This window comes from Hylobates moloch, unplaced genomic scaffold, assembly GCF_009828535.3.
Source record: "Hylobates moloch isolate HMO894 unplaced genomic scaffold, HMol_V3 SCAFFOLD_17, whole genome shotgun sequence".
NCBI classification, from domain to species: Eukaryota; Metazoa; Chordata; class Mammalia; order Primates; family Hylobatidae; genus Hylobates; species Hylobates moloch.
This window is the reverse complement of record NW_026652292.1, coordinates 45,031,527-45,045,424: the sequence shown is the minus strand read 5'-3', so window position 1 is coordinate 45,045,424 and position 13,898 is coordinate 45,031,527. Positions and strand designations below refer to the sequence as shown.

General features: G+C 38.3%; 1 protein-coding gene across 4 annotated transcripts in view; it reads right to left on the bottom strand.

Annotated features, from left to right (window-relative positions):
- The window catches only part of GABRA2 (gamma-aminobutyric acid type A receptor subunit alpha2), a 142,674-nt gene extending 130,130 nt beyond the window's left edge, over window positions 1-12,544 (bottom strand). For 2 of the 4 annotated variants that reach the window (XM_032135385.2, XM_032135386.2), the window contains exons 1-3: window positions 12,257-12,544; window positions 11,164-11,244; window positions 8,605-8,720 (exon numbers count right to left, since the gene is read on the bottom strand). In XM_032135385.2, coding sequence (XP_031991276.1) covers window positions 8,605-8,720; window positions 11,164-11,234 — 187 coding nt within the window. In that variant the 5' untranslated portion in view covers window positions 11,235-11,244; window positions 12,257-12,544. Of the gene's footprint in view, window positions 1-8,604; window positions 8,721-11,163; window positions 11,245-11,831; window positions 12,110-12,256 lie in introns of those variants that run through there. The other 2 variants (XM_032135382.3, XM_058430171.1) reach the window with 2 other exon arrangements.
- Window positions 12,545-13,898: the final 1,354 nt, after the last annotated feature.

Here is a 13,898-nt window from a genome sequence, read left to right as displayed (position 1 = left end):
AGTAAAAATCATTTCCTACCTCTCTAAACTTCAATAGAATGTTCTTACAATGGACCATGTGTTCTGTGGTTTCAAGCTATTTTGAGAATGACAGTATACATGCTTCATCTCCCCCTGAGGGACCTCATCTCCAGGGAGACCAACACCACACCTTGTATGTCTTTAGATCCTGCAGAGTAGAGTGGCTGGCATATCACACTCTTTCAATACACATTTTAAGGAACAAAATACTAGAATAATTTCATTTGACTCTTTCCATGTTAACACACTGAAAAGTAGTGAATTGTTTACTGGCCAATCTGTTCATTTCACTATCTTCACTACCAATATAGATTTCTACAAGGTGATTTATCTGTAGCAATCAAAATAGGACACTAAAACAAATGGATCAGTCGTGCTTATGGTCCAATTTATCCACCGTGTAGTAAGGGGGAGAGAAAGAAAAACTTTGACTGCATCTGAGCTGAAGTGCTACGGGGAAAAAATACAGTGAGTGAGGCATGCTTGTGTCTGAAACAGCCAAAGTAAGCATCCCTCAAAATCATGACTGAGGACAACACCTTCTCAACAGTGATGGTTGAAAAAACCAACTGCTATTAACCAAAAATGTTTTCAGATGAAAACAAAGCCCTAATGTTAGTTCATTAAAACATGAGTAGTGGCCAGGCACAGTGGGTCATGCCTGTTATCCCAGCATTTTGGGAGTCCAAAGTGGGAGGATCACTTGAAGCCGAGAGGTCAAGACCAGACATAGTGAGATCCTGTGTCTACAAAAAATTTAAAAATTAGTTGGGTGTGGTGGTACACACCTGTGGTCCTAGCTACTCAGGGGACTGAGGTGGGAGGATCACTTGAACCTGGGAGGTGGAGGCCACAGTGGGCTGAGATTGAGTCCACTGTATTCCATCCTGGGCAACATAGCAAGATTCTGTCTCAAAAAAAAGTAGGCAATATTTTCTGGGCCATGCACTTTACTGACGTCACCTTGAATTTGCCTGACACTTGCTGTATGGGGAGAAAGTGCTTCTATCTAATATAATGCATACCAGTGCTGTCACGTAGTCAGTCTGCCTTTCCTATGAAACATTCACAAGCTATATATCTGGTTAAAACAACCAACTGAGAAAAAATTCTGCAAAACTACCTCACCCTAACTATTTCCTAAGAAGACTATCTTAGTCCCATTCTGCAGCAAGGAGTGGGCAAGCAACACACAGTGAGGTGTATGCAAAAACACTAAGATGCTTGTTAGTCATTCCTCAAAATATTAAAAAGCACCACACAAAGCTGTACCTAACTTTACCGTGTTTCTAGTTTAACCTAGCACGCACTGTGATGAAGTCCATCAGCATGCTATTTCCATGCCACATGGAGAGAAGTGGGATAGCCCCCAGACAAAATTCAAGAAACTGACTTCGAAAGCTGTGTCCACAAGTCTCCAGCCTCCCCAGTGGCATCCCACTTCAGGCAGCCAAGAAAATGCCTCATGCCTCCCACAAAGTAAATTTAAATAAATAGGAAATGACAAATGACTTGATATCAGTCATTTACGCTTTTATTAAAAGCTATTTACACATGTGTGAAATCATCCTAATTTATTTTCATTTTCTCACTCATGAAATAATAAAATGCAGTGTTCCCTGTGACCTTTAGGCAGTCTAGTGGGTGGATCTCGTGCGGAGCATGAAAGGGCTCTGAAATCTTCTTATGTGGAAGGCTTATTCTGAAGGTTATCCTACTCAGTGAACTTTAGGAGACCCCAGGAATCTGAGTCTGAAAGGCAGGGAGACTAGATTCTCAGCTGCCTCTTGCTTCTGAAGCGGCATCAGCCTTGACTGCAGCTGCCTGATTGAGGAGAATGCCCAAAATCACAGCTTTTCAAAGAAGCAGAAGCTTTAACATCTGGAGTTTACTCTGCCTTCATCTGAGACTAGAACTACTTAACAGCTCAGCTCATTCTCTTCTTTCTACTCATCTTGCAACCTACCTTTCCCTATCTTCCCCTCGCCTCCTCGGTTTTATGTACTGAGATCTCAAACCCCTCTCAGCATGTTCTCTCCCTCTTGATGTCTCCATCACCCATAATCATAAAGATAAGTATGATGTTATCAAGCATCAGGATATATACTCTAAAGTTTCAAGACTCAGAGGTTTTGCTGTTGAAGTGTCTGGTACATCCCAGGTTAGGGTGGTGACTATGCTTTCAATTTTATAATATGTCCCTAAAATCGTCATTTATATCTTATAATGAGCTTTTATTCTGTAAATACAGCTTTGCTTCTATAGGCAAATTCATTACCTTGAATTGATGATGCCAAATTGTTATATGTCATGATAGTAATCGTGAAGATAAATACATCATCTTTTTCATTGGTTTTGTTTTCAGGGGTTTTGTTCATGTACGAAGATGTGCCCACACAATAAGACTGAATGCATAAGAAACACACAAATAACTTCTTTCTTTAAAGCTGGATCCTGTGTGCTCCAAGTTTATCATGTTTTGGAAGTCAAAGCTTTTATAAGTTAAATGTGACATGGGTTGATGTATTCTATTTCATTTCTACTAGAAGTGGTAGTAGAACCAACAATAACGATAATAATTTCTACATGTATTGAGTTCTTACTCTGTTTGCCAGCCACTGTCCAAAGGGATTAGATGTAAAAAGTAAAATAAGCCCTCAACAAACCAATAAGCCTTGTAATTTTACAAATAAAGAAACTGACGCAAGGAGAAGTTGAGCGAAGTGCTGAAAGTCATATAGTTAATGTAAAATAGGAACAGAATCCAAAAGCAGGCACTGATCTTAACCATTACTTTATGAAGTAATACAATGCTCTTTTGAGGTCAGAATTCCTCTTAGGTTCTGGGAGAGATCAGATTTTTCGATATTAATTTTTGCCCACTCAATAGCCTCTATTTCATTTTTTATAAATTTGAGGAGTAATAAAATCCACAGAAACATGTTATCATACATCTCTCCACGGCCTAAGGATAAATATCCAAGAGTAAAGTTGTAAGCTGACCATCAGACTCTAAGTCTGTGTTCAGACCTCAAGTTTTTCATGATTTTTAAGCACAAAGCATCTTCAAGGTTTCAGAGTATAAAACAAAAGTACCAGGTTGGGAGAGGGTGGTTCTAACTAGCCAACCTCCTCGATACAGCTTTTCAAAATGCAGTTAAGCATGATACTCAATCTAGATTTTCCAGGCTGAATCTATAATTTAGATTCCAAGGCTTGTCATAGCTAGTAGTTGTTACTCTTGATCATGTGGATGCCAGCTATCATAAATATATGAGGCCTGTCTACACATTCAATTTTCCAATGACCTTATAAAATTGATCCAAAAAGACAAATGTTGCTCCTTTTATTCATTTAACAATGTGAAAGCCTCCTCTGAAATATAAAAATCCATGGGAGGTACCCCGACTTGTTAGCTCTGATGACTAAATTGAAGACAAAGAGAAGACTTGATACAGTTATTAGTTCTAGCTAATCTGCATCTACAGTCTCGTTAGATAAGATTTTGAGGCAATGCCAGGTCAAGTTTTCAGGCCCACAATGAAGTAAGACTACCAAATGCATAAGGCCTGCCTACCAATATTTTCTTGACATGTTTTTCAAAGAATATTACTTTCTAACATAATATTCTCCTTGAAGAATTCTCCTCTGCTATACCTAACAATACTAATTCCTATCAATTGTACGTCACATTGCACTTTCTTAAGAATTTCAGTGTACTTGAGCCATATACTATTCCTGTGAGATATAAATGGAATCAGTGGAACTCCTCCTCCCACTTCACAGATGAGTAAATTAAGTCATAGATGGGACAAATGAACCACTCAAAATCACACAGTTAGTTCATGGCAGAATCACAGGTACTGTAAGTCAGGAGTTTGAGTAATTGGTGTAATAATTATCCCAATTCACCAAGAAATCAACTCAAAATATGTTGGTGTTTAGTGAGAGGCTGGTGTAATAATTAAATAATCACTCCATTGATTTTAAGGATGAAGTAAACTCTTTAGTTGATCATTTTCATGGTGGCACACTGAAAACAAAAATGAAATCAACTAATAAAATGGAAAGTCATTCAAGAGATATTTTGTTGAGTGCTTACTATGTGCCAGGCACGGTTCTAGATGCTTAGGATAGATATATCAGTGAATCAAGCTACAAAACAAGCAAAAATCCCTGACCTCATAGAGCATACATTCTAGCAAAAGAGACAAAAATGTGCAATTAATATAATGGTAATAAATAAATTTTATATACATATATATATATATATATACACACACACACACACACACACACATATATTTATATTAAAAGTGCTGAAGAAGCACAAAGAAAAAATGGAATTGGGCAAAGGGGATCAGGATTGCTGATGGGTAGACAGGTTGGAGTTTCATTAGGTTGGTCAGGGTTGACCTCGTTGAGAAGGTGAGATCAGTGGATACACCAGGGAAGAGAATACAAGCAGGGAAAAGGCTCCACAGAGTATCCCAGTGTGTTCAAAGAGCAGGAAGGAAGCTAATGTGACTGAAGCAATGTTAGCAAGAGGGAGAGTTGTGTGAGGTGAGGTGAGGTGAGGTTAAAGAAAGAGTGGGGAGAAAAACCTTGGAGGGCCTTGCAGGCCACCACAAGAAATCCAGCTTTTATTCTGAATGAATAGGACACCATTGCAAGGATCTGAGCAGTTGAGGGGCATGCTCTGACTTAATTTTTTTTTTTTTTTTTAATACTTTAGGTTTTAGGGTACATGTGCACAATGTGCAGGTTTGTTACATATGTATCCATGTGCCATGTTGATTTCCTGCACCCATTAGCTCGTCATTTAGCATTAGGTATATCTCCTAATGCTGTCCCCGCCCCCCCCCACCCCTCAGCCCACAACAGTACCCGGAATGTGATGTTCCCCTTCCTGTGTCCATGAGTTCTCATTGTTCAATTCCCACCTATGAGTGAGAACATGCGGTGTTTGGTTTTTTGTCCTTGCGATAGTTTACTGAGAATGATGTTTTCCAGTTTCATCCATGTCCCTACAAAGGACACGAACTCATCATTTTTTATGGCTGCATAGTATTCCATGGTGTATATGTGCCACATTTTCTTAATCCAGTCTATTGTTGTTGGACATTGGGGTTGGTTCCAAGTCTTTGCTATTGTGAATAGTGCCGCAATAAACATACGTGTGCATGTGTCTTTATAAATTTTTAAAGGGATCTATTATTAATCATTAAATACCTTAAAATATTTTACTCAATATATTATATAATCTGTGTCATATAAATGAATCACAATGGACTCTCCTTCTCTCATAATAAAATTCTATTATTCCCATTTTCCCAAAGAAAATATCCAGGCTCAAAATGTCTAGAATAAGAGCTAGTAATGATAGAGCCAGGTGAAAAGAACAATTTTTCTAACTCATAGTTCAAAACTGCTTCCTCTTTTCTATGTACTCATTTATATCATAGTTGTAAAGGAAAGAACATAGTAATTGAGATTAATTAACTAGATAATCCATCAATAGAGATATTCAGTTTGATACATTAAAATCAAATTGAGCCCATTTTTCCCTTATTATTCATTTCTGGGAAATAATGATACAGGTAATTTCCCTGAGCTTTCTATTTGAAACGACATATGTGCATTCAGACTAAAAATGTTGGATGCAGCGGTAATCATGATAATAATTTAAACTTGAAACTACATTTAGCAAGTTCTTCAAAGTCTTTTAGTTATTGTCATTTATTAACTGTCCACTAAATGCCAGTCACTATGCTAAATTCATTGCATATATCATATTTAATATTCATAAAAAATTTAAGAAAGTCATTAGAAATCCTGTTTCACAGATGACAAATATAGATCCAGAGAGGCTAGCGATTGAAAAGTCACACACTGCTTAGCCCCAGAACCAGGATTTTACTAAATCTCCAGTCTAAAGCAAGGTTCTCTTCATTAAGAGTGATATTCAACATACCACCTCAACATTCCTAACTAAAAGGTCAGCCAGATATGGGTAGTCCCATTTTCCAGACAATGAGCTGGTCACAGAAAAGTTAATCAAGCATCAACATTTATTTTATGACCACAATATGCAAATCAATATTTAGTTGCTGAGAAAGGAGGATTTATTATACAATATCTTGACTCAATGAGCCTCGAATCTTAATAAGGTAACAAGAGAAACATAAAATGGTAATAAAGCATACATGATAGCACATAATATGTACCAGGAGACATAGTGCCAATGACTGGTTAAAAAAAATTAAGAGAGAAAATTTAATCTGGGTGCTTCAATTCATTTAAGAAAGATCCTTACTAAAAAGGACTGGTATTAAGATGATTTTCATAGGAAAGGTAGAGTTTAGACAAGCAGAGGGGATGAGGAAAAAATGATTCCAGTCAGAGGAGATCATATGACTAAAAGCCAAAGGAATAGATGAGAACGAATTATCAAGAGAAAGGGCAGGAAGAATTGGAGGTGGGGTAAAGTGGTAAATGAAACCAGAGAAATAGACTGTAGAAATCCTTGTTAAATTAGCAATCTAAGGGAGGAGAGAAAGAATTGATATCATTGAAATGCCAATATGTAGCACATGCTTTGCGTACACTTTCTGTTTATATAATCAACTCAACAACCCTAAAGGTAACTATATCACAGCCACAGAAACAGAGGTGATATGGCCAAGGTACAGCTTTGTGTGTGGATGGAGCAGAATTCCAGTCTAGACCTGTCTGCCTCCAAGGAATATGTTCCTTCCACTATCCCTTGCCACCATCTACCAAAGGAAATGGGGAGCCACTGTTGGCACTTGATCAAGAGAAGAGAGTGACATATGAAAAGGAGTATAAAGCTAAAAGAAGACTCACCTGACTGTGAGATATGTTCAATATCAGAGGATTGAGGAAGGAAGAGAATAACTCAAGAAAAGCCACTTAGTGTATTGCATTAACCTAATTAACAAGGTAATGTAAATCTCTATTTGAATGCAAGCGTTGGAAATAAAAAGGATGCAAGATTTTACAAAAGAAATAAAAGGACATCAATGGCAATACATAAGTCCTCAAACGGGTAGTTTCTACTACCTAACCATATGCCCAGAGGATGAATATTCCTCGTAAAAATTCAAAGAGACAAAGTCTACAGGCTAACTTGGATATTTTAAAATTTGACAGCAGATGATTTATTTTAAAATAATACAATCTATGCCTTATGAAAAAATCTGCCTTAGTGCAATCTGCCTCTTAAACCATGATTGTGAATTATGAGAACCTTACTTCTTACTTACTAGGCTTACTTATACAAGTTTGGTCAATAGTTCATTGCCACATATGTTAACCTGGATAGTAATTCCTTATATTCATGATTATCAGGCATATTAATTACTAATCTGATATTCTTTTCCTTTTTATTTTTCCTATTAGAAACTGAGCATATATTAAACAACTGAATTCTTCCTTCAGGATACAATGTGTCATACCTGTGAACATTATTCCTCTCTGGGATTTCTCTCTTAAAATGTAAGATATCACTCAGGGATTCAAGTCAAAAACTAATAGAAATTAAATGGCATATTATTGAATCAGTTGGGTCTCTTCCAACTTTTTTCTTACCCATGGACAATCCAAAGCATACAATTGCCAAACATGTATATATATAAACAAAGCTTATATTTTTAAAGGAATTATTTGCATAAGTATTCAGGAATGTAGTCAGACTAACACAAATCTTTTCCAGCAACTTAGCATTGCAAAGTCACCAAACCTGGCAATAACCAGGTTAACTACATAAATCTTGTATTAGTATCAACTGTTCAAGTAATTTGTCTTAATTTTGAATTAACTGTGAAACTAAACGTCTTAATGATTATGAAACAAACAAGTGATAAATGTGATCATTAAAATTTAACAAATTAGCCAAGCCAAATTTTCTTTCCCTTTTTGAATAAAAATGTATTTATTTTTCTGAATAAAAAATTAATGTGTAAATTTGAAATCAAACTGTGCCACAATCCAAAAATTTAGACCTATATCTAACATATATCTGAAATGTCTTTGAAAGTTTCAAGAACAACAAACTTGTGCTGTATTTTAGAACTATCACATGCAAGTGTAAAGAAGTATCATCATAGAATGTTAAAAAGTGTATTTGTTAAAATACAACCACTACATTCTTATATTTTTTATGTTCCTTATTTCTGTGTATCTGAGCTGATATGAAAATATGATCAAATAAAGTAAATATACTTTCTTTACATATGAAATATACTTTCATATGTGTATCTGCTCAATAATGCTAGATTTTAACATACTCTAAGTGTGAGAAAGTTAATTTAAAAACTATTCACGCAGAAAGTCTGGGCTCCATATGACTTTAGGCATTCTATGAAAGATATGTTAAATACATTATGTATGTCTAAAAGGAATCACAGATAATGTTTTTTCATATATCTTACTTTCTATTTTCTATAATTTTATTTATACAGTGATGCATTCATATATAAAATATATTAAAATAGGAATATTACCCTTAACTTTTAAAGGCATTATTTTATGAGAGTTTTAAAAGAGGAAAACTATTTTTACCTCCCAATCCTGGTCTAAGCCGATTATCGTAACCATCCAGAAGTCTGTCAAGAATTCTCGTAAAGATGGTAATATTATTTTTAGCCTCATCTTCTTGGATGTTAGCCAGCACCAACCTAAACAGATAATTTTAAAAGCTGATATATATACATATGTGTGTTTTGCAAATGCCAACATGCTTTTCTTCCTTAATTTAAATTTTAACACTCCCTGAGCTATTAGTACCACCCGTTTTCCCTTTTTTTTAACTTCTATAAATATCGGTATGTCTTCAAAAAAGGTAAACATGAAATTGAAATAGATTCTAAATAGATTATCAGAAGTTTGATGTTAACATTATTTGAGATTCTTACCCCTTTAACCTTTTATGTGGACTATTCATTGTCTTTCTAAATCCATCTCCTGGGATATATTATGATTGTAGATTAACACATGCAAACACTATTAGTATTGCTATTCTACAGTTAGAAAATTCCAATAATCAAACAGACTCCTGAAATAACTGTTTTCAATATTAATTGGTAACTAAATTGCTTTTTTGGAGGTAAATATATTTTCTATCTCTCTCATAAGTGTCTTTCTTTTTCGTATGTATTTTTCTCTTTTAAATCAGGAATTTTTCCTTACTTTGGGTATACCTCCACCCAATGGCCAAGTGCAATATAGGCATCAGGGAAACTCCACTGGCTATGTGCCAGGCTCCATGTAGCCAGGAGGTGGAGGTGGGCTCTGAAAGCATCAGCAACACATACACAGCTGCAGAGATCCTTAGAGCCTAGTTCTTCCTGATTGGCCTCTGAGAAGAGCAATATTGTAAAGATTAAAATGCCTAGTTACTTTGTTTTGGTGACAATTTTGTAGAAAGAACAAATGGTCTTAAAATATCACCAGAAAAGCTTTAGAAATTGAGATTTTCTCCATTATTTCTGCATCATAAAGCCAAACACCTGATTCTGTGACATGCAGCAATTTGTTGCAGAAGCAACTAAATGTATAAAACAGAATGTCCCTTTTCATTGTCTTTTTTTTTTTTCTCAGAATGAATCAGAGATTTAAATTACTGGCCCCAAAAAAGAATCATTTATATAATAGAATACAATACTGGCATAAGCATTACTGGTCAAATATAGAACAGAAAACTAGTTGAGAGAAGTATGGTTAAACACTGAGATTTTCAATGATTATTAATTGATCATGGATTTTCCACTGTTTTAAAATAAAAGACAATGTGTAATTACATTCTGATCAAGGTGCATTGTATAAAATATTATTGAAAGTGTCCATTTGCATTTAAATGATTACAGACCTAGTAGCTATAAATAGTCATGATACATCAAAAACTGGTAACCAACCTCAAACAAATATTGTCTTCAGAGCAGAAAAAATATTAAAATATCGAAATGAAGATAAACATCTACAAATTAAATAACTGTATTACTTTATACCCTCTAGACTCAAAAGTTTCTGTATTGCCTACTTAAGCTAATTTTAAAACCAATAACTAAGATGTTCATAAAGTTCCACATAGAGATTTTCATTTGAAAGTGTTTTTAATCACATTTTATATTTTCTTTCTCAAATCAATATGCAGTCATTAAATTAGTAGATATTTTCCAAATAAAAACAAGACTTTATGAGATAGATGGCGTCTCAATTCTAAGAAATGTTTTCATACTTTGACCATTACTTGGACAATAAAATAAAAAGTTAAAAGAGAAATAAAGGTATAATAAAGTCTTATTAGATTTTTAAAAATAAATAGTTATGAGAACATTCTTATAAAACTTGTATCTTAAGTCTTTTGGTATTTTGAGAATCATATCCTAAAGGCATTAAAGAAAAGATGTCCACTGATGATGAAAATCAGGAAAGACTGCAAAATAAAATGAAGTTACTGAAAGCAATAAAAATTAATTTCATGTTTTTATAGCGTAGGCAAAAGAAAATTCATTACATATTTTAAATCAGTACTCCTGACTGTTAGCATTTGAGAAAAAAATTTTAGTAATGCAAAAAGTTGATGATGAATAAATCTAGCTTTTGTTTTGTTGTTTGTGATTGTGAAGTTGTATACTACCTCCACCTAGAGGTTTAAGACTCACACATCATTTGGGTTTTCTATGGTGACTAAAGGAGCCATACCATTAAAAGAAAGAAAGGAAAAATGAAAAAAAAATAGTTAACACTCAAATCACTTAGCTGGTACTTTTCTGTCAGCTTGAAGGAAAACTTGGCTTCCTTATCGAATCCTGGTGTTATATTATAAGTGCCTATAATTAATCACTTCAATTCCTTGTAGGAATATGCCATTGAAAGGTTTTTCTTTTCTTCTGTGAATGTTCTGCATGGAAAATGTTTCTGTTTGCTTTTGGATCTTATCACTAAGGACGAGAAGCAGTGAAGTTTTTAGTCTATTACTTCATAGTTCGCTTTCCCCATACACCCCCTTTTCTGAGAAATAATTCTTTAAGACACCCTTGATTTTCAAAAGCATTAATGGCATACAAGAAACACATCTTTACCCTGAATTAAAATAGTCAAATACAATAAATATCTCACCTGACAGGGTCCCACACCAAGAAAACAAAAAGCAGCAACTGCATGTTGTAGATGTTCAATTTTGTCTTCATCACCGCCGCTCTTTACAAAGCCATGGAAGAAAAAACAAAATACACTTAAAATTGCCTTCAGTTCCACTATCCAAGTAACCCCAAAGAATATCCTTTTAGTTAGGGATTCGTGTTAAAGCTATGGAGATTACTTCCTGGACTGTGTGTAGGACTTGATGATTGAGAGACGATTTCTTTTTTATCGACCCCTACCCCCACCCTCTTCCTTTCTGTTTCTTTCTTTTTTTCTTTCTTTCTTTCTTTCTTTAACAGCAAGATGACCAAGTAATCAGACTTCTCTCTGCCAGGAACGTCCCCCAGCCTCATCGTCAGCAAACACTCTTTTGCGCACACATGTAATAATAACACCCTGGACTTTAAACTGACAGCAGCTGGAAAGGTAATGGGTTGGACGGGAGGGGAGGAAAGGAGAGGAGAGATGGGTACTTCACGCCACAACCCCCTCAGCCAAGACCACCTCCGCAACCTCAGCGGGAAAAGCTAGGGGCAGGCAGCCCACTTTTGCAATTATTCTTTTCATTACAGTGAACTGCGGTCCTCACGTCCTCGTTTCTTCACTCTCCTTAACAAAATAAAATAATTTCCCTTCCTGCCCACCCACGGTCGCCCAAGACCAAGTCTCAGAGGCAGCCGGGTTCGGATCAAGTGCTGCGAAACGACGCGTTTGACAGCTGCTCCGGAGCCGAGGATCACAATAAGAGAAGGCGCGTGAGGCTCCGGCAGCAAACACCAGCCAGGCAGGCAGCGGTAATCACAGTGTGCAAAGTTGAAGACTATAAAAGAGCCAGGCTAACGTGCTGCCGAGCAGGTGTCCTGGATTTTATTGTAGTTGCAAATATGCTTCTGGTGATAAGTATCGAAATTATTTTTTAAGTGCGCTGGGGAGGAGGAAGGTGGGGGAATTGAGCCGCCTCCGTTTCCAGGGAGCCTCTGAAAGTGGGGTGGGGGGGAGATGAGGCATGCACGCGAGGCAAAGACAAACGGGAAAGGGTCTCTATCGGGACCAACGTGTGCGACCCTACCTGAAATGGCAAGCAGAATTCGGTGTTTTCTTCCTTTTGCCCTGATCTTGACGAGATAGGAAACTTGAGAGAGAGAGAGAGAGAGAGAGAGAGAGAGAGAGAGAGAGAGAGACTGCAGCAGCCAAGCGAGCGTGGAGCGGAGCGATGGGCTGGTGGAAGCCGGAGAGGAGCGCTAGGAGCGGCGGCGGCGGCGGCGCGAGGTGTAGAAGGAGGCGAAGGCGTTCGTAGTGGCGGTGATGGGCGGAGGAGGAGGAAGAGGAGGAGGAGGAAGAGGAGGAGGGGGGAAACGATGACAGGAGCTGGGGCGGGGGGGAAATTGGGGGGACGCGGGCGGAGGCGCGGTGCGCGCCGGCGGTGGCGGGCACGAGCCCCGCGCCTGGAGGAGGAGGAGTCAGGCCGGGTAGGAGGGCTGAGGAGGTTCCCGGGAACGCAGGGACCCCCCACCCGCCACACACACACACACACACACACACACACACACACACACACACACCACACACACACTCCCCCGCCTCGATCCCTGGTAACTGACCGTCGCCCGCCTGGCACTATCAGCGGCGCAGACCTGGGCGGCGTCGGGCGCCTGGGTGCGCTCGGGGCGCCGCTCCCCTCGCCCACACCGCGCCGGAGGAGCGGGGCCCACGCGCAGCCCCGGGCTGCTCCCCGAGGCCGCTTGCTGGGGCTCCCGAGAGGCCCCAAGGTTCCTGGCAGGGCTGCTGGTGGGTGTTGGTGTGAAGTCGGGAATGCAGTGTGGCTGTGATGCCCTAGATCCCCGGGGCCGCGCCCTGCCGCCCGTCCCCCAACATCACCCTGCTGTGGAACGACGTGGCTGCTAAGAGGTAAAGAGGTTCCGCTCCCGCTGGAGGGCAAGAGGACTAATCACGCCTTTACTCAATCATCAGCGCATCCACGCAGGACCAAGTTGAAAGCATGTTGCGTGAAATCAGACAGCAGGAAGTTTCTTTGATTCCTTAACCATCCTGATATACCATTCATTCCTTCACATTCCTGCAATAAAGACCGATTTCCCAGGAAAGCTCTGAGAGCTGGAGAATTCCCTTGAGCCAGTAAGTGAAGTCCATCTGCAGATTACACACACCTTGGGAAATCTCCCGCTCACTTCCAGCAATCCTTTTCTAACCTCTTTTCACAGGCGCCCTCCCTAGCAGGTGATCAAACTCAATCAACAGCTCCAAAAAGTTTACATTACCCCGGAGCAAAAACGGACCTGCTGTGTTTCTGCTACCTCTGCAACTCATTCCCCAGTGGGAGGAAAGGTAACAAGGTTTGAGGTTTTCCCCCTTTAGGGCTTTTTGCTGGCAAAGGGACTTGGAATTCCAGTCCCATCTTACACTTTCAGCATTGTGTGTTTGATCTGTCTCATTTCTGTTCTATTTTATATGAGGCGATAAAATCCAAACGTGCAACTTGAACAACAACAACAAAAAAGAGACATTTTCCTTTTTGTACTGCACATAAGACAGAATGTTATGCACATTCTACTAAGGCAAAGCAGAGCCAGTGTTTATCTCCTCCAGAAGTTGTTATAAACGTTAGACACTTTAAAGGAAAAAAGAGAGATAAGTATGCTGATATGTTTCTGTCATTTTACATTCAGAGTCAATATGTGCCAAACACTTCA